This window comes from Budorcas taxicolor, chromosome 3 (genome assembly GCF_023091745.1).
Source record: "Budorcas taxicolor isolate Tak-1 chromosome 3, Takin1.1, whole genome shotgun sequence".
Taxonomy (NCBI): domain Eukaryota; kingdom Metazoa; phylum Chordata; class Mammalia; order Artiodactyla; family Bovidae; genus Budorcas; species Budorcas taxicolor.
The window spans coordinates 50,653,908-50,676,169 of NC_068912.1; the positions used below are offsets into that span (position 1 = coordinate 50,653,908).

At 36.5% G+C, this 22,262-nt stretch overlaps 2 protein-coding genes and 1 non-coding gene across 3 annotated transcripts in view; 1 reads left to right on the forward strand and 2 right to left on the reverse strand.

Moving 5' to 3' along the window:
* Nucleotides 1–19,199, forward strand: part of TMED5 (transmembrane p24 trafficking protein 5) — an 82,578-nt gene extending 63,379 nt beyond the window's left edge. Inside the window, exon 6 of the mRNA XM_052636527.1 lies at nucleotides 19,144–19,199. The gene's annotated coding sequence lies outside the window, so the exon portion shown is untranslated. The remainder of the gene's footprint in view (nucleotides 1–19,143) is intronic.
* MTF2 (metal response element binding transcription factor 2) overlaps nucleotides 1–22,262 on the reverse strand; it is a 72,979-nt gene that overhangs the window by 19,868 nt on the left and 30,849 nt on the right. Inside the window, exons 2-5 of the mRNA XM_052636524.1 lie at nucleotides 4,724–4,922; nucleotides 4,523–4,604; nucleotides 628–723; nucleotides 290–390 (exon numbers count right to left, since the gene is read on the reverse strand). Of these exons, the coding sequence (XP_052492484.1) occupies nucleotides 290–390; nucleotides 628–723; nucleotides 4,523–4,604; nucleotides 4,724–4,922 (478 nt within the window). The remainder of the gene's footprint in view (nucleotides 1–289; nucleotides 391–627; nucleotides 724–4,522; nucleotides 4,605–4,723; nucleotides 4,923–22,262) is intronic.
* Nucleotides 21,769–21,873, reverse strand: LOC128045926 (U6 spliceosomal RNA). Its single transcript, XR_008199248.1, has one exon. It is a non-coding gene; the product is annotated as a U6 spliceosomal RNA (small nuclear RNA).

Consider the following 22,262-nt stretch of genomic DNA (forward strand, 5'->3'; position numbering starts at 1 on the left):
TTCTAAATTTCTTACCACATCACAAACTGTTTGACCAATAATAATCTTTATTTATTTTGTTGTCTTTTCTTTCAAATTATTGCCCCAACTCCAAGACCACTATCAGAAAATAAGTGCAATAGTTGCAAGTCACTTAAGCATCATTAGTCAAACAATAAGCAGTACCTCTTTCTACCCAGCACTGACTGCTCATTTCATTCAGATAAACTTTCAGCGTACACAATCATTACGTTGATAGTGCCTTACAAATTTCCATTTAGGGCATTAGCCCAAAACACTTAAAAGATACCTTTGTTGTTGTTGCAAAAACACACTGTCGACAGAGCCATTTTTCATCTGAATCAATCACACTGGAATCAATATGAGGTGTGTGACACAACTGATGATATCCTTAATATCAAAAAAAGCATAAAGCAAATTCTATTTTATTAATAAATACTGCAACACAATTTAAAGAAGGCATTTTAGTATTCTCTTTCCTACATTAATATATTTAAAAGTGATGACTAAACTTATGGTAAGAGCTTCAAATTACCAATGTAAAGAGTTTTTAATCATTAATGATCAACAGGGGCATTAAGTATATAACAAAATGTTTCCACAAGATTAAAACAAATCAATGTTTACCTTGGCCACACTTATCACATATAACCATTTCATTGGGAGCTTCTGAATACTCTTCTTGACATATTGTACAGACCATTTCCCCACTTCCAGTGGCTCCTGAAATATTTAAAATATACATAAAGAATTGTTCCATATAACAAAACTACTTTTTTGACACAGAGAGCAGCCTATGCTGGCAACATGTTTCCCAGATCATAATGGTGTTTTCTCAAGGCAAAGTACTATACACAAAACACTATCTCTCTGCTCCCTAGCTCTGTTCTCACCTTTAACTGAAGACGCCTTACTATCTGCTTTCACAATTTAATCTGCCTTTTGGCAAAGGGCATAATTTAAAATGCTCTCAGGCAGGATCCCTTACCATTCACTTCCAGTGTTTCCACCATCCTGGGAGGCGGGAAAAGCCAATGTTTTTGAACACTAAAAGAACTCTCCAGAACACACACCTACCCATGTACATGTACTCACTCACCCTACACTGCCTAACATCATGAGACTAAAGAAAAGGGGCAAGAAAGATCCATCAATGACTCGTTACTCTCAAGTTAAAGAACATTTATTTTTATTCACTAATTTACAAAAAGGAAAGGCTGAACATTAATTATCAGATCTCCAGCTTCTGAAATATGGCAACATGGTATCAATGTACCCTAAACAATATGACACTGCAACAAAAATGAGGGGTTCCATCATTAATTTTTTACCTGAATAAGTTATTTCTTCCTTAAACATTTATATTCTAAAAACAATTTTATTCCACAAAATTTAGAATTTCATCACTTTTAACACAATTATAATAATCTCAATTTCAATATACATAAAATATTAATACACACATATTTTATTCACATACTAACAATAATAAAAATGTATAATTTTGTGCTAAGAGCCAGCACTGTTAGGCTCTTGACAATATTATTTTGTTTAATTCTACAATTTATTAGATAAATACCCTATTTATAGAGAAGAATTAAGACTCAGAAAGATAAAGGAACTATAGTTCAAGGACCCTTAATCAAGTATCAAGGGTAGAATTTAAACCCAGATACACCATATTCTCTCCACTGTGAGCTGTTTCTTTTCATTAATACTATATGCAATGTTTCTTCCATCGAAAGAATTTTTCACACTGTAGGTTTCAAAGAGTGTAACTTTTCTTTTTAATTTGGCTGCGGGATCTTAGTTGTGGGTTCTAGTAGGTCGAACCCAGGATTCTTGCATTGCGAGCATGGACTTTTAACCATTGGACCACCAGGGAAGTCTCTCGAAAGTCTAACTTCTAATAGTTGTATGCTATTCTTTCCAGTAGAAATAACCAAATTTACTTTTTTATGACTATTCTTAGATATGCAGGTTACCAAATTTTTTGCTTGTTTTTTTCCATTTTTCCATTTTTGTTTTGGCTCTTGTCCTCTCTCCTCTCCTCTCAGGCTCTGTTCACATAGCTGGATATGGCTTCCCACAGTTTCTCAGTTTATAGCTCCAGTCAGGAGAGCAACCAGACTGCACCTAGAACCTCTCAGTCCAAATCTGCAACTTCCTGGAAAAGGAGCAATAGGCCCAGATTGCAGTAGGTGCCTGATCTCTCATTATAACCATGTAGACTGGTGTGGGGGAAGGCAGTTCCTCAGAAAAGAGGGTGCTGATCCAAAAGACGTACGTGTTCACCTCAAGAAAACAATCCTGAGGAAGCAGAGAATTGCCTTTAGTTGTGATATTCAGTATGTCTTTTTTACCATCAAGTTTACAAAAACTTTCTGTGTAGCTTATTAGCCTTCTTAGTCTCCCTGACTCTAAGCCCAAATGACTATAAAGCCATTTCATCTTAGATGTGCCCAATTTTTTGTTGTTGTTAAAGCTACAGGAAACATTTTTTATCTGGATTTTTTACTTCTGAATTATTTCTTTTGAGTAAACTGCTACAAATGAATCTGTTGTATACATGAAAGCAAAGAAAACATTTTTATGCATTTAATGCATTTTTATGCATTTATTGCAAATATCCAAAATAGAAATTTAATATTGCTACCAGCAGTGTACCATATTCACAGAAACCATAACAAATAGTTATTAAGATCAAAATCCTTTTAAAATTATTTAATGGTTTTAATTGTTATCTGTTGCAATGCACATTGCTTTGATTACTAACTAATATGACCATACATTGCTTTTATTTATGTAAATTTTCTAAAAGAATCTTATTAGATGAGTGAAACTACTATAATTTATTAAGTCATTTTGATACATAACTACTATATGCAGGATTCTTACAGGAAGAAATCTATTAAAGCTACACTCCACACTGACATCTGCCATAACGCAATTTCCAGGTTCACTTACTCATTCTATAGCAACTCCAAGTTATATGTGTGCAAGTTTCTAGGTGTTAGAAAGAATTAGGTGGCCCAAGAGCTATCTAAGAATAGTAAAAGGAGCCAGCAAGGAAAAAACAATCAGAGGCCACTGAACTGACATACTGAGTATGCCACATGTAGAACACAACCCCCTCACTTCCACGACAACTTTCTACCTCTGTGTACAATTGGTTTTCTCCTTCCTTTATGGAAGGAAAGATGAGAGAGAAGGAAGAAAGAGAAAGACCTTATATTTAACTCACAGGAACCTCAAAAAGGTGGAAAAGTTGAAAGGGACACATAGCTAGAATCAGTATCACATGTTTCAGTTCCACCAGAAGGATCCATATTTACAAACTAAGAAAAGGGGGATAATTCTGTATGCAGGCTAATAAGAGCTATTCAGTATCACTACTATTGGAGACATCCTATGCTCCTCCTATTCCTTTTCTCACTGACTCCTCAAGCTCAGATTCAAAACATCATGTAGTCCTTTAAATTGATCAGTCCTAAAAACTGGAAAACAAATTTCTCTAGAAAAACATTTTACTAAAGTTAACAGCTACTGAACTCTCCATCTAATTCCTAAGTACCATGTATAAAAATGGCAACTAGAACATTCCAATTCCATTACCAAAACTTTTTATTCTTTAAAAAAAATTAAGAGTGAAATCAAGAATATGAACACAGCAGTAACCTACCATAAAGTCGCACCTCAGATTCAAATTAAAAACCCAGTTGATAAATACTTGAAAGAATTCGTCTCCTTTCTACATAAGGAGATATAAAAATATCTAAGTGGAGACCCATTAACAAATTACAAGAATACCAAAAATGGGGCTTTAGTTTGCAGCTAAAGTACTTGCACTTTTAATATTCATAATTTTTCATAACTATAGCACTTTCATGAAACAGATACCTGGGAAAATGCCTTTATTTAACAGATTTAAAGGGCATGCAACAATTATAGTTTGCAATAAAAAGCATTACAAGAAACATACCTATAACCAAACCAATGCATACCTGTATTCACTTCTACTTGCATCCAAATAGTTTTCTCATCTAAATATAAAAACTCATAGCTAAGCAGTAATTTTAAACTATTCTTAAGGATGAGTATTTCTAGTATTCTAAAGCTATTTAATATATCCTAATCCCCCAAAACATCTGGCAAATAGTATGCTCTCAATAAATATTAGCTCTCTATATAACTTCTTACTACTACAGGCAAGTAACAGCTAAGGTGAAGCCCAAAGTATTACTCATATTAACAGCTAAAATTTTTCTTCAAAGTTCTTAGAAGGGCCCTAACAGTAATTTATACATGTGCATCTGTCCTCTAATCTACTCTTATCAACAAAGCAATTCTTGATTTTCTTATCATCTATAATACAGATAACTCCTTGAAGACTGAATACCACCCTGGTTTTTTTTTAAGTTATCTTAATACACTGCACTAAAGAGACAACACTAGAAAATGACAAGTTGAAGAAAATAAAATTTTAGTGTAAATCATGTCCAGGGGAAATAGTAGCACCTGCCTGTTTGAATGTCCTTCCAGAGAACCCAGGATTTAGAACTGTCTTCAAATATGATGAAGCAGCTCTGTTTCAATATGTTTATCTGGAAAAGAGGAAAACTTACAGTGATTTCTTTTAAAATCAAAAACAATCTTAAATTTAAATCCAAGATTATTAACAGTTCACTGCAAAAACACCAAAAGATGTATTAAGGTAACTTGCCTTTTTGATAGTTCCAAGATAAAACAAGCCATCTGACCATCTAGCTAGGACATCCTGACCCTCTTCAAATTTACATGCTGGCTTTTTGACTTTATGTCCATCCTGTAAAGACAGCTTGGTCAAGGATGTTGGGGTCTTTTGGTTTCGACGTAAAGGAGACCGCTTGTGGACCAGTGAATTACCTGCCCCTGTAGAGTCTCTGTTTAGGAAATAAATAATCACATATAAGACTGATACTTATAAAGCTTATTTTATACCAATCATGTATTTATCAAAATGTTTTATCCATTAAAAACCTTATAATTAGGGAAAATACTAACAAGTACCTCTCCAGAAACAAAGAAGCTTAAAACAAAATTATAGCAGTTGTCAATATTCATTCAGTGTCAACCCAAGGGAGGCCAGGATTCAGCAACCACTCCAAGGTAACACATTCAGGAAAGCTATAATCAAAATGACAGCTATAAGTTGAAGTGGGCAGGCCATGGTTATGAGCAAAGGATGCCCTGAATCTCATATTTAGGTTTTTTTAAGTACGTGTGTATTTATTTATTTGGCTGCACCAGGTCTTAGTTGCCGCACACAGGATCTGGGATCTTTAGTTGCAGAATGCAAACTCCTAGTTGAGGCATGTGGGATCTAGCTCCTTGAACAGAAAGGGAACCCAGTTCCCTGTATTGGGAGTGCAGAGTCTTAGCCACTGGACCACCAGGGAAGTCCCTCATATCTCTTTAGATAAAATAAAAGAAGCTGCATGACATAATTTCATAAGCACTCGATAAAGAATAAGAATGATTACGTCCACTACTACATATACGATAAACAACAAGGACCTACTACATAGCACAGGGAATGATATTTAATATCTTGAAATAACCAATAATGGGCAAGAATTTTAACAAGAATACATATATAGGGATTGCCCTGGCTGTCCAGGGGTTAAGACTCAGCACTCCCAATTCAGGAGGCACAGGTTTGATCCCTTGTCAGGGAACTAAGATCCCACATGCCGCCCAGCCAAAAGAAAGGAAAAAAAAAGGATACATATATACACACATATATGTATAACTGACGGAGAAGGCCAATGGCAGCATACTCCAGTACTCTTGCCTGGGAAATCCCATGGACAGAGGAGCCTGGTAGGCTATAGTCCATGGGGTTGCGAAGAGTAGGACACAACTAAGCGATTTCACTTTCACTTTTCACTTTCATGCACTGGAGAAAGAAGTGGCAACCTACTCCACTATTCTTGCCTGGACAATCCCAGGGACAGAGGAGCCTGGTGGGCTGCCCTCTATGAGGTTGCACAGAGTCGGACACAGCTGATGCAACTTAGTAGCAGCAGCATGTATAACTGAATCACTTTGCTGTACACCTGAAACACTGTAAATCAACTATACTTCAACTGAAAAAAGATTATGCCGCATGTAGTTAAAATATACTAACCAGTGACTCTGGGTAGTTGGGTATATTTAACTCATTGGAATGGTAGTCATGACCTCCCTACAGGGTATCACTACTGAATGAAACCTTGTTCACTGATGGGAATGCATCACAGTCCCTCAAGTATACTAACTTCTAGCAGTGTAAAAAAATACTGAGAGCCACCAATTTTTACAAAATCATATTCAACTGAGAAGCCAATTGTAAGATCACTTAAATTTTTTAAGCATAAGACCCCAAAATTATATACTCCAAAATTACATTGTGACATATATCAATTACTGCATAAATAGCACAGCACACCACTATCAGCCTTCATAAAGATAACCAAGCAATATGTGTTTGGTCTCATCCTCCCAATTAGACTTTTAACTAATTAAATGTACAATAACATGTAAAACTAGGTAGGTGATCATTCTAAAACAGTATAAAAGTTAGGTAAAAATGAAGTAAGTAGGGAAGAAAAAATAGTTTCCAATTGGGAATACCTATTTTCAATACCTAAGGATACACAAATTCTGGGAAATTCTGTCACAAACCACAACATGAATAAACCCTGAAAACATTACGATGAAGTAAAAACAGGGAGACAAAAAAGACAAATAATGTATAATTCCACTCACATGAGGTAATTAGAGTAGTCAAACTGATAGAAACAGAAAGTAGAATGGTTAAGTTCCAGGGGTGTGGAGGAGGGAGGTGTGAGAAGTTAGTGTCTATATACCAGTGGCTGATTCATGTTGATGTATGGCAGAAACCAACACAATACTGTAAAACAATTATCCTCCAATAAAAAATTTAAAAACTAAATGAATAAATAAAGGGCATAGAGTTTCAGTTTTAAAGATATACTACATTTTAAAAATATCCAAAGGAATAGTGACTGATATTCCACATTTGCTAAAAAAACACTAATCTATGTAACCAAGAAGCTAAACAAACTCCAAGCAGTATAAATTCAGAGATCTACATCTAGACCAAACACAGTAAAAATGTTGAAACCCAAAGAAAATCTTGAAAGCAGGAAGAAAAATAATTCTTCACATACAAAGAAACCCCAGTAAAGCCAACTTCTCCTCAGAAACAATGAAGGCCAGAAGGCAGTGAAATAGCATATTCAAAGAACTGAAAGGGAGGAAAAAACTGTCAATCAAGAATTTTATATACAGCAAAACTGTGCTTTCAAAAATGAAGGTGAAAAAAAGATACTTCCAGATAAACAAAAACTAAGAGAATTTGTTGCTAGCAGAGTTACAAGTAATAAAAAAGTTCATAGGGTTGAAATTAAGTAAACCAAGGTAGAAATTCAAACATGCACATATGTGTACACACACACAAAATAAAAAACAAAGAACACTAGGAAAGGTAATTAATCATGAAAGTCAGTATAAATGCATACTTACTCTAAAGCAAACATATGGAACAATATGTACATAATTGTATTGTTAGGACTATGACATACAAGAGTGTAATGTATTTGACAATAACTGCACAAAAGATGGTGGGAACAAAACTGTATTTAAGTAATGACACCATATAGTAGCTCCAACCCATAAGGACAAAGCAAGAAAATAAAAAATGGTGAGTAAATACAAATGAAAAGAATGTCAAGAAAGTATCTACCATATAACCCAAGAAAGTCATTATTTCAAGTAAAAACTGATGTTTCATGAAAAAGTTACTAGTTCAACCAGCAACTCAATGGCACAAATATCTTATATGGATTTCCTATTCTGTCACATATAATATTAAAAATCTAAACTCAAGATTAATATTAAATGAAAATAATGTTTCATCAAGAATGTTCTCTGGTAGTATAGTGGTTAAGAATCTGCCCACCAAAGCAGGGGACAGAGGTTCGATCCCTGGTCTGGGAAGATTCCACGTGCCTTGGGGCAACTAATCCCATTTGCCACAACTACTGAACCCATAAGGCCTAGAGTACATGTTTCACAACAAGAGAAGCCACCACAATGAGAAGCTTGTACATGACAACCGTAGTAGCCCACACACAGCCACGAAGACCTAGCACACCCAAAAATAAATAAAGATTTTAAAGAAGAATGTTCTTAAGTGCAATAGGGTTTTCTGTGCGTGTGTACAGTGTTTTTGTTTAACTGTGAGTGCTCAAAAATAAGTAATACGAGTATACATTGGCGCCTTGTTTCATGCTAAGGCATATACTAGTTTGACCAAACACTGTTTTTACATAATCACACAAAGGTCAATACAGTGGGAAAAGCAAGTAACATATTAGTATTATCATGAAAACAGTTAAGACCTTGCAGACCACCTGAAGAAACCCATGGATCACATTTTAAGAGTCATGCTCTAAAGATATATATCACCATATACTGTTGTCAGGTCAGCATCAGCTGAAGAAAAAGCTCTTCAATACTATAATTAGGTGATTTACAAGACTTAAAAACCTGACAAGATGAGTGATAGAAATAAAAATGGAAAATGAGTCACTATAATAAATTTTATCAGCAGGAAAGACCCATGTCAGGCTGAGAGTTTTCTCTATCCAGACAGTGAAACAAAATCTTCAAATCACAGTATGAAAATGACTCTATTAGCAAGCAACTTTCTAGAAAGCTATAAATTCAAAGGTCACAGAGAGACTTTGCTTCCCTTAAAGAAACTAAAGCCTGAGCAACATAATTAATTATGTGTGAGAAATAACCTCATCAGAATGCCAGGGAGACTACAAGGACCTAGAACCTTCCAATTCTAGAGTGGAATATGTACAAAATTGCAACTGCAAACATTTCCAGATACACTAGTATGCTCTGCCATTGCTTCACCAAATTCTCTCCCTTTTTAACCTTTGATGGCAAGGTCTGTCCCCATCTTACTCTCCACTATATTACTCCTACTACACAATAAGCCCTTAGATCATAAGAAATAAACCATTAAAAATTTTTTTCCACTCCTAGTGTTTCCACCCTGATTTTACTAATATTTCTGGCACATCATATAGTAACAATCCTTAATCCAGTAACAGATGCCCTTGATTCCTTATGTCTTACTTCCACTATAACCTTTTTCCCTTCTCTGCTCTTACAGTCATCTCCCCATTTAGTCTGAAATTAACTGCAACACACACCACCATTCTCCCACCCAAACATTCTACCAAAACCAGGAAATGTGTGTTACTCTTCTGACAGCTGTAGCCTCATTGCTCTGTTATAGGGTACGGTACATAAAGCTCAGAAAGGTTATATGGACTTAATAAAGGTCAAACGCAATTTTAAAAAAGCTATGTAAAGTAACATTTTTTTTTTCTAAAAATATATGCCAAAATAATCTCAGTTTTGCTCTAAGAATAAGAATAGACTCTAATTTACATTCTAAGGGAAATGCACACCAATATTTTATCAATACAAACACACAGAACATAAATCGTGTATTATCTGAAACTACTTTAATAAAGATATTTTCTAAAAGCACTATCCTACTTTAAAATTCTTCTTCCCAAAGAAATTTTAGAGAAAACAAAGTAAGAAAGGGTAAATGACCCATAACACCGAACACAACTCAAATATAACTAGGATAAACAATGTACATCTTCCCTTTTCCCCTGTTACTGTCACTGATTACTTCCCTCCTGTCCAGAATGTATCCATTATTAGAAGTTAAACATTTTTCTAATTTTAGAATGTATTACTTCCTTTCTGATTACAAAGGTAAACACAGAGCTGGTTAAATAAATAATATAAAAATATACACTCAAAAATAAAATTCCCTTCACTGATCATCTGAAACTATCGCAACATTGTTAACTGGCTATACCCCAATACAAAATGTCTTTTGTATTAAAAAATAAATATAAAATCAAAAAAATAAAAATAAAAACTTCCCATGCTACTTCCTCCCACAAAAGAAAACTATTCATCTCATTTTTCTTATGTATATAATCTACATGTAAATATAATTTACATACATATGATAACAAAAATTAGAATATTGTATACACTGCTCTATAATTTTTCTCACATAACAATATATCTTAAATCAATGTAATGTCCATCTGTGTAAGTATAAAAGTATGTAAGATAATCTTTACAACAGTTGCTAAGCTCCTTTCCAACTACCACACAACTGAGGAACATTTAGGATTTTCCAATGTTTTAGTATTACTATCACAGGTAATAATACAAAGTTCATCCCTTTACACTTTAGTTTTAAAGCATTCCAAATACTATATAGCATAAATTCAAAAAGAACTGCTGTATCAAAAATATGCATTTTCCCCCTTTTATTGTAAAACATTATAAATACATGCAAAAAGAAGAGATTAAGAAGTGGCAAGAATACACTGAAGAACTATACAAAAAAGTCTCAACAACCCAGATAACCATGATGGTGTGATCACTCACGTACAGCCAGACATCCTGAAGTGTGAAGTCAAGTGGGCCTTAGGAAGCATCACTAGGAACAAAGCTAGTGGAAGTGATAAAATTCCAGCTGAGCTATTTAGAATCCTAAAAGATAATGCTGTTAAAGTGTTGCACTCACTATGTCAGCAAATACGGAAAATAGCAGTGGCCACAGGGCTGGAAAAGGTCACTTTTCATTCCAATCCCAAAAAAGGGCAATGCCAAAGAGTTTTCAAACTACTATAAAATTGTGCTCATATCACATTCTAGAAAGTTAATGCTCGAAAATCCTTCAAGCTAGGCTTCAGCAGTATGTGAAACTGAGAACTTCCAGATGTAAAAGCTGGGTTTGGAAGCTGCAGAGGAGCCAGAGATCAAATTGCCAACATCCACTGGATCATGAAAAAGCAAGGGAGTTCCAGAAAAACATCTGCTTCTGTTTCATTGACTATGCTAAAGCCTTTGACTGTGTGGATCATAACTGTAGAAAATTCTTAAGAGACAGGAGTACCAGACCACCTTACCTGTCTCCTGAGAAACCTGTATACAAGTCAAGAGGCAACAGTTAAGAAATGGACATGGGGCAACAGGAACATATGTATCAATAATTACTTTAAATGTAAATGGATAAAAAGCTCCAACCAAAAGACACAGACAGGCTGAATGGATACAAAAACAAGACCCACGTATATACGCTGTCTACAAGAAACCTAAAGACACATATAGACTGAAAGCGAGAGGATGGAAAAATATATTCCATACAAATGAGAAGCAAAAGAAAGCTGGAGTAGCAATCCTCATGTCAGACAAAACAGACCTTAAAATAAAGAATATTACGAGAGATAAGGAAGGACACTACATAATGATCAAAGGATCAATCCAAGAGGAGGACAGAACAATTGTAAATATCTATGCACCCAACATAGGAGCACCTCAATACATAAGACAAACACTAACAAACATAAAAGGAGAAACTGACAGTAACACACTAATAGTAGGAGACTTTAACACCCCACTCACACCAATGGACAGACCATCAAAACAGAAAATTAGTAAGAAAACACAAGTCTTAAATGATACATTAGATGACATGGATCTCATTATCTTCAGGACATTCCATCCAAATGCAGAAGAATACACCTTCTTCTCAAGTGCACATGGAACATTCTCCAGGCTACACCACATCTTGGGTCACAACTCAAACCTCAGTAAATTTAAGAAAACTGAAATCGCATCAAGCATCTTCTCCAACCACAAAGCTATGAGACTATATATCAATTACAAGAAGAAATCTAAGAAACACAAACTCATGGAGATTAAACAACACATTTCTAAATAACCAAGAGATTACTGAAGAAATCAAAAAATTTCTAGAAACAAATGACCATGAAAACAGGGCAACTCAAAACCTATGGGATGCAGCAAAAGCAGTCCTAAGAGGGAATTTTATAGCAATTCAATCCTACCTCAAGAAACAAGAAAAACATCGAATAGACAATTGAATAACTTTACACCTAAAACTGGGAAAAGAAGAACAACAAAAAAACAAACCAAAATTAACAGAAGGAAAGAATCATAAAGATCCAAGCAGAAATAAATGAAGAAGAAATGAAAGAAATACTAGTAAAGATTAATAAAACTAAAAACTGGTTCTTTGAAAAGATAAACAAAATTGACAAACCCTTAGCAAGACTCATCTAGAGAAAAAGAGAAGAATCAAATCAACAAAACTAGAAATGAAAAAGGAGAGGTTACAACAGACAATGCAGAAATACAAAGGATTATAAGAGACTATTATGAACAACTATATGGCAATAAAATGGATAACCTGGAAGAAATGGACAGATTCTTAGAAAAGTTCAATCTTCCAAGACTGAACTAGGAAGAAACAGAAATTATGAACAACCCAATTACAAGCACTGATATTGAGGCTGTGATCAAAAATCTCCCCAAAAACAAAAGCCCAGGACCAGATGGCTTCACAGGAGAATTCTATCAAACATTTAGAAAAGAGCTAATGCCTATCCTTCTAAAACTCTTTCAAAATATTGCAGAGGAAGGAACACTTCTGAACTCATTCTACGAGGCCACCATCACCCTGATACCAAAACCAGACCAAGACAACACAAAAAAAGAAAACTACAGGCCAATATCACTGATGAACATAGATGCAAAAATCCTTAACAAAATCTTAGCAAACAGAATTCAGCAACACATCAGAAAGCTCATACACCATGATCGTTGGGTATATTGCAGGAATGCAAGGATTCTTCAATATATGCACATCAATCAGTGTGATACACCATATTAACAAACTGAAAGGTAAAAATCATATGATCATCTCAACAGATGCAGAAAAAGCCTTTGACAAAATCCAGCAACCATTTATGATTAAAACTCTTCAAAAAAAATGGGCATAAAAGTAACCAACCTCAACATAGTAAAGGCCATATATGATAGGCTTACAGCAAACATTATTCCCAATGGTGAAAAACTGAAAGCATCCCCCCTAAGATCAGGAACAAGACAAGGGTGTCCACTTTCACCACTATTACTCAACATAGTTCTGGAAAGTCCTAGCTACAGCAATCAGAGAAGAAAAAGAAATAAAAGGAATCCAGATCAGAAAAGAAGAAAGCTCTCACTGTTTGCAGATGACATGATACTGTACATAGAAAACCCTAAACACAGTATCAGAAAATTACTAGAGCTGATCAGTGAATTTAGCAAAGTAGCCAGATACAAAATCAATACACAGAAATCATTTGCATTTCTATATACTACCAATGAAAAATCAGAAGAAGAAATTAAGGAATCAATCCCATTCACCACTGCAACAAAAAGAATAAAATATCTAGGAATAAACTTACCTAAGGAGATAAAAGAACTTTACATAGAAAATTATAAGACTGATGAAAGAAATCAAAGAATGACATAAACAGATGGACAGATATTCCACATTCCTGGGTAAGGAAGAATCGGTATTGTGAAAATGACTATACTACCAAATGCAATCTACAGATTCAATGTGATCCCTATCAAATTACCAGTGGCATTTTTCACAGAACTAGAACAAAGAAATTTCACAATTCATATGGAAACACAAAAGACCCCCGAATAGCCAAAGCAGTCTTGAGAAAGAAGAATGGAGCTGGAGGATCAAGATTCTTGACTTCAGGCTATACTACAAACCTACAGTCATCAAGACAGTACGGTACTGGCAGAAAAATAGAAATATAGACCAATGAAACAAGATAGAAAGCCCAGAAATAAACCCATACACCTATGGGTACCTTACTTTTTACAAAGGAGGTAAGAATATACAATGGGGCAAAGACAGCCTCTTCAATGAACGGTGCTGGGAAAACTGGACAGCTACATGTAAAAAAATGAAATTAGAACACTTCTTAACACCATACATAAAGATAAACTCAAAATGGATTAAAGACCTACATGTAAGACTAGAAACTATAAAACTCTTAGAGGAAAACATAGGCAGAACACTGGGTGACATGAATCAAAGCAAAATCTCCATGACCCACCTCCTAGAGTAATGGAAATAAAAACAAAAGTAAACAAGTGGGACCTGATTAAACTTAAAAAGCTTTTGCATAGCAAAGAAAACTATAAGCAAGGTGAAATGACAACCTTCAGAATGGGAGAAAATAATACCAAATGAAACAACTTACAAAGGTTTAATTTCCAAAATATACAAGCAGCTCATACAACTCAATAACAGAAAAACAAATAACCCAATCAAAAAGTGGGAAAAAGACCTAAACAGACATTTCTCCAAAGAAGACATGCAGATGGCTAACAAACACATGAAAAGATGCTCAACATCACTCATTATTAGAGAAATGCAAATCAAAACAATGAGATATCACCTCACACAGGTCAGAATGGCCATCATCAAAAGTCTACAAACAATAAATGCTGGAGAGGGTGTGGAGAAAAGGGAACGCTCCAGCATGGTTGGGGGGAATGTAAACTGATACAGCCATTATGGAAAATGGAGAGTCCTTAAAAAAACTAGGAATAAAACTACCATATGACCCAGCAATCCCATTCCTAGGCATATGCCCTGAGGAAACCAAAATTGAAAAAGACACATGTATCCCACTGTTCACTGCAGCACTATTTACAATAGCTAGAACATGGAAGCAACCTAGATGTCCATCGACAGATGAATGGATAAAGAAGTTGTGGTACATATATACAATGGAATATTACTCAGCCATAAAAAGGAACACATTTGAGTCAGTTCCGATGAGTGGATGAACCTAGAACCTATTATACAGAGTGAAGTGAGTCAGAAAGAGAAAGATAAATATCGTATTCTAACGCACGTATACAGAATCTAGAAAAATGGTACTGAAGAATTTATTTACAGCGCAGCAATGGAGACACAGACACAGAGAATAGACTTATGGACACCGGGAGAGGGGATAAGAGGATGAGATGTATGGAAAGAGTAACATGGAAACTTACATTACCATATGTAAAATAGACAGCCAATGGGAATTTGCTGTATGACTCAAGAAACTCAAACAGGGGCTCTGTATCAACCTAGAGATATGGGATGGGGAGGGAGGTCCAAAAAGGAGGGGATTTATGTATACCTATGGCTGATTCATGTTGAGGTTTGACAGAAACCAACAAAGTTCTATAAAGCAATAATCCTTTCATTAAAAATAAATAAAAATTAAAAAAAAAAGAAATGGACATGAACAACAGATTGGTTCAAAATTGGGGAAGGAGTGCAACAAGGCTCTATTTTGTCACTCGGCTTATTTATCTTATATGCACAATACCTCATACAAAATGCCAGGCTGGATGAATCACAAGCTGGAATAAAGACTGCCAGGAGAAATAACAACCTCAGATATGCAGACGATACCACTCTAATGGCATAAAGTGAAGAGAAACTAAAGAACCTCTTGATGAGAGTGAAAGAGGAGACTGAAAAAGCTGGCTTGAAATTCAACATTCTAAAAACTAACATCATGGCATCCAGTACCATCACTTCATGGCAAACAGAAACAGAAAAAGTGGAACAGTGGCAGATGCTATTATCTTGGGCTCCAAAATCATTGCGGACGGTTACTGCAGCCATGAAATCAAAAGATGCTTGCTCCTTGGAAGGAAAGCTATGACAAACCTAGAAAGCACATTAAAAAGCAGAGACATCATTTTGCTGACAAAGGTCCACCTAGTCAAAGCTATGGCTTTTCCAGTAGTCATGTACGGATATAAGAGCTGGACCATAAAGAAGGCTGAGCGCCAAAGAATTGATGCTTTTGAACTGTGGTGCTGGAAAAGACTCTTGGAGAGTCCCTTGGACTGCAAGAAGATCAAACCAGTCAATCCTAAAGAATATCAACCCTGAATATTCACTGGAAGGACTGATGCTGAAGCTCCAATACTTTGGCCCCTAAGCAAAGAGCCAACTCATTAGAAAAGATATTAACGCTGGGAAAGATTGAGGGCAGGAAGAGAAGAGGGTAAAAGATGCTGAGATGGTTAGATAGCAATATTGGCTCAGTGGACATGAGTTTGAGCAAACTCAGGGAGATAGAGGAGGAAAGGGGAGCCTGGCATGCTACAGTCATGGGGTCACAAACAGTTGGACATAACTTAGTGACTGAACAACAATAAAACAAGCACAATGAACCATCAGATATTCACCATCCAGTTTCAATTATCATCTTGTGATGGGTATTTCATTTAAACACCCCATTTTGCCCAAAACCCGCATTATGTATATATTTTAATGTGATACTTATTGTCAAGTGAATCTCCAAAACAGCACCAATCAACACTCTGACCGGATCAGAGAAGTTACTTGATGGCCCACACCTTCTCCGAAAAGGAGTATCATTCTTTTGCTATTTGACAACACACACACACATACAAGCGTGTTTCTATTTACATTTCTATTACCAAGAAGCTTTTCCCCCCATAAATTTGTTAACAATTTGTGTTTTCTTGAAACTCCAGCTGATGTTCTCAACCTGTTTTTAAAGCTGAAATGTTAATCCTTCCCATAATGATTTTCAAGAGCACCTTATATATTTCTAATACTTTGCTATTATACAGTTGGAAATATTTTCCCCAGTTCATATCATGTAAAAGTGCCTTGATAAATACTTTTTGATCAGGAAATATTACTTCTGGATGCTCAACTGACCCTGGTCAATAGCTACAAAGCTCTATCGCTCATCTTACATCAATGCTAGGTTGACTCTCATGTTTAAGTTAAATTTACACAGAAAACCAAAACAAATAGAAGAAGCTGGTCCACCTACCCTTTCTTTAAGCTCTGTAGTCCCTACCTTTGTTCTTGGGTAATGAATGCTCAACACTCATTAAACGTCCAGTCCATACCTTCCTTTTTACAGGATGTGAAAAGTGTAGAGAATACAGCTTCTCCCACATGGAATTGATGCAGGCTAAACTTCACAATATTAGGCAGTTAATCTTTAGCATATTAAGTTCAATGCAATTCCAATTAAAATCCCAGCAGGATTTTTAGAGGCAAAATACTTCAGAAAATTAATGAAAAAACCAATAGAACTGCTAAATCAACCTTCAACAGGAAGAACAGAGGGGAAGACTTGTCCCACCAGATACTGTGATATATTCCAGAGAAAACTGTTCTGTACTGGTAAGAATCTATAACAGCAATGCAACAGAACAGGTATTTCCAAAACAGATCTATTTACAGGAAACTGTTAATGATAAAAATGATACTACAAATCCATACAGACAGGATATATTATTCATTAAACATGTGTTATAGAAACTGTTTCACTTAAAAGGAAAAAAAGTTGTATCCCTAGTTCACAATACAAAAAAAGGTGAACTCCACATGGACCAGACATGAAAGGTAAAATACTAAACATGAAATCTAATCAGAAAATGTAGAATACTGTTTTGATCTTGGAAATGAAGAAGAGATTCAAAAACATGGAAATATTCTGCAAAAGCACAGATGAAAACAGAACAAAATTTATAGCACAATTATCACTTACGCAAACTTAAAAATGCACATGTAACACCATACATAAGAACACATACATACATAAGAATATATTTAAAATATATTAATTATATTCCAGTGGGTATGTTAAGACAACTGGTAAATGAGAGCAGGGATTTGACTGAGGATTGGGGAAACTAGACATATACTGGCCATAGACTTGGGATGACACTGTATACTAGTGACATACATTATAGGTAACTGAGTAGCAGGACTCAAATCATATCTCAAAAATATTCATTACTACTATCACTATTTTCTATTTGCCTTTGGCACAGTGGTAAAGAATCCACTTGCCAAGGCAAGAGATGAAAAAGACATGAGTTCAATCCCTGGGTCGGGAAGATCCCCTGGAGTAGGAAATGACAATCTGCTCCAGTATTCTTGCCTGGAAAATTCCATGGATAGAGGATCCCACTGGGCTCAGTCCATGGCATCAAAAGAGTCAGACATGAATGAGCACGCACACACATTTTACTATTTGACAACACACACATAAAGACTCTATCTAGAATATATCTGTACCTATAATGCTATTATTATTAGAGAAGCATTTCATCACTAGTATTGATATCCATCTTGAAAGAAACTGCCTTGATAAAAAGTTTCTTTCCTTGAAATCAAGTGGGGAAAAAAAAAAAAAATCAAGGGGAGACCAAGGATTCTACCCACTCCTTTGTTCGCTTCAGTCGTGTCCGACTCTGCGACCCTACAGATGGCAGCCCATCAGGCTCCTCTGTCCCTGGGATTCTCCAGGCAAGAACACTGGAGTGGGTTGCCATTTCCTTCTCCAATGCATGAATGTGAAAAGTGAAAGTGAAGTCGCTCAGTAGTGTTCGACTCTTAAGACCCTTGACTCAAGAACTTGAGAACTGGATGCGTAATTCAAATAGTGTGGCTTTTTTTTCCTCCCCAACCCATTTCCCAATTCATGCTGCAGCTAACTAGGAAATTATCTGAATATTACTTGTGACACCGCAGACAGCTTATTTCATCTGTCTGAAATAATCTCTGCGGACTACTACAAGGCTAATATTAAAATATATGAGGGATTTCCCTGGGAGTCCAGTGGTTAAGATACTCCTAGAGCAGGGGGCACAGTTCAAGCCCTTATCAAGGAACTAGTATCCCACATGATGCACAGCGCTGTCAAAAAAAAAAAAAAAAGAAAGAAAAAAAAGATTATTGTATATATGTAACTGAATCACTTTGCTGTACACATGAAATTAACACAACATTGTTAACCAACCTAGGTCTCCTGCATTACAGGCAGATTCTTAACTGTCTGAGCCACTAAGGAAACCCTCAATCAACTATACTCCATAACAAAATAAAGTTAAAAAAACAAAATACATGAGTTATGCACTTGACAGTATAATTTCTCAAAAATGGTAGACGAAATATTAGAAACTCAATGTCTTTTCAGGTTCATTATTTTTCCTTCAATAAATATTGAATAAGTACTGGACATGGAACAATAGACTGGTTCTAAATCGGAAAAGGAGTACGTCAAGGCTGTATATTGTCACCCTGCTTATTTAACTTCAATGCAGAGTACATCATGAGAAACACTGGACTGGAAGAAACACAAGCTGGAATCAAGATTGCCGGGAGAAATATCAATAACTTCAGATATGCAGATGACACCACCCTTATGGCAGAAAGTGAAGAGGAGCTAAAAATCCTCTTGATGAAAGTGAAAGAGGAGAGCAAAAAAGTTGGCTTAAAGCTCAACACTCAGAAAACGAAGATCATGGTATCCGGTCCCATCACTTCATGGGAAATAGACAGGGAAACAGTGGAAACAGTGTCAGACTTTATTTTTTGGGGCTCCAAAATCACTGTAGATGGTGACTGCAGCCATGAAATTAAAAGACGCTTACTCCTTGGAAGAAAAGTTATGACCAACCTAGATAGTATATTCAAAAGCAGAGACATTACTTTGCTGACTAAGGTTCGTCTAGTCAAGGCTATGGTTTTTCCTGTGGTCATGTATGGATGTGAGAGTTGGACTGTGAAGAAGGCTGAGCACCGAAGAATTGATGCTTTTGAACTGTGGTGTTGGAGAAGACTCTTGAGAGTCCCTTGGACTGCAAGGAGATCCAACCAGTCCATTCTGAAGGAGATCAACCCTGGGATTTCTTCGGAAGGAATGATGCTAAAGCTGAAACTCCAGTACTTTGGCCACCTCATGAGAAGAGTTGACTCATTGGAAAAGACTCTGATGCTGTGAGGGATTGGGGGCAGGAGGAGAAGGGGATGACCGAGAATGAGATGGCTGGATGGCATCACGGACTCGATGAACGTGAGTCTGAGTGCACTCCGGGAGATGGTGATGAACAGGGAGGCCTGGTGTGCTGCGATTCATGGGGTCGCAAAGAGTTGGACACGACTGAGCGACTGAACTGAACTGAACTGAAGTGCCTACTCTAGGCCTGGTGAACAAGACAGTCAAGGTTCCTATCTTCGAAGCTCAAGATCTTGGTAGGAAAGATTCAAACAGACCTTTCTTCTTAGTTCTTCAGTTCAGTTCAATCACTCAGTCACATCCGACTCTGCAAACCCGTGGACTGCAGCACACCAGGCTTCCTTGTGCATCACCAACTACCAGCACTTACTTAAACTCATGCCTATTGAGTTGCATCTCATCCTCTTGTCATCCCCCTCTCCTCCTGCCTTCAATCTTTCCCAGCATTAGGGTCTTTTCAAATGAGTCAGTTCCTCACATCAGGTAGCCAAAATTTTGGAGTTTCAGCTTCAGCATCAGTCCTTCCAATGAATATTCAGGACTGATTTCCTTCAAGATGGACTGGTTGGATCTCCTTGCAGTCCAAGGGACTCTCAAGAGTTCTCTCCAACACCACAGCTCAGAAGCATCAATTTTTCAGCACTCAGTTTTCTTTATAGTCCAACTCTCACATCCATACTTGACTACTGGAAAAACTATAGCTTTGACTAAACGGACCTTTATAGGCAAAGTAATGTCTCTGCTTTTTTTTAAATTTTACTTTACAATACTGTATTGGTTTCGCCATACATTGACATGAATCCACCACGGGTATACATGAGTTCCCATTCCTGAAACCCCCTTCCACCTCCCACCCCATATCATCTCTCTGGAACATCCCCATGCACCAGCCCCAAGCATCCTGTATCCTGTATCAAACATAGACTGGCGATTCATTTCTTACATGATAGTATACATGTTTCAGTGCCATTCTCCCATATCATCCCACCCTCTCCCTCTCCCTCAGAGTACAAAAGTCCGTTCTATACATCTGTGTCTCTTTTGCTGTCTCGCATACAGGATTATCATTACCATCTTTCTAAATTCCATATATATGTGTTAGTATACTGTATTGGTGTTTTTCTTTCTGGCTTACTTCACTCTGTATAATCGGCTCCAGTTTCATCCATCTCATTAGAACTGATTCAAATGTATTCTTTTTAATGGCTGAGTAATACTCCATTGTGTATATGTACCACAGCTTTCTTATCCATTCATCTGCTGATGGACATCTAGGTTGTTTCCATGTCCTGGCTATTATAAACAGTGCTGCGATGAACATTGGGGTACATGTGTCCCTTTCAATTCTGGTTTCCTCAGTGTGTATGCCCAGCAGTGGGATTGCTGGGTCATATGGCAGTTCTATTTCCAGTTTTTTAAGGAATCTCCACACTGTTTTCCATAGTGGCTGTACTAGTTTGCATTCCCACCAACAGTGTAAGAGGGTTCCCTTTTCTCCACACCCTCTCCAGCATTTATTGCTTGCAGATTTTTGGATCGCAGCCATTCTGACTGGTGTGAAATGGTACCTCATTGTGGTCTTGATTTGCATTTCTCTGATAATGAGTGATGTTGAGCATCTTTTCATGTGTTTGTTAGCCATCCGTATGTCTTCTTTGGAGAAATGTCTATTTAGTTCTTTGGCCCATTTTTTGATTGGGTCGTTTATTTTTCTGGAGTTGAGCTGCATAAGTTGCTTGTATATTTTTGAGATTAGTTGTCAGTTGCTTCATTTGCTATTATTTTCTCCCATTCAGAAGGCTGTCTTTTCACCTTGCTTGTACTTTCCTTTGTTGTGCAGAAGCTTTTAATTTTAATCAGATCCCATTTGTTTATTTTTGCTTTTATTTCCAGTATTCTGGGAGGTGGGTCATAGAGGATCCTGCTGTGAAAAAATATGGAACACTTCACGAATTTGTGTGTCATCCTTGCGCAGGGGCCATGCTAATCTTCTCTGTATTGTTCCAATTTTAGTATATGTGCTGCCGAAGCGAGCTGTCTCTGCTTTTTAATATGCTGTCTAGGTTGGTCATAGCTGTTCTTCCAAGGACCAAGTGTCTGTTAATTTCATGGCTGCAGTCACCATCTGCAGTGATGCTGCAGCCCAAGAAAAGAAAGTCTGTCACTATTTCCATTGTTTCCCCATCTATGTGCCATGAAGTGATGGGATGAGATGCCATGATCTTAGTTTTTTTCAATGTTGAGTTTTATGCCAGTTTTTTCACTTTCCTCTTTCATTTTCATCAAGAGGCTCACCAGTTCCTCTTCACTTTCTGCCATAAGGGTAGTGTCATCTGCCTATCTGAAGTTACTGATGTTTCTCCCAGCAATCTTGATTTCAGCTTGTGCTTCATCCAGCCTGACATTTCGCATGATGTATTCTGC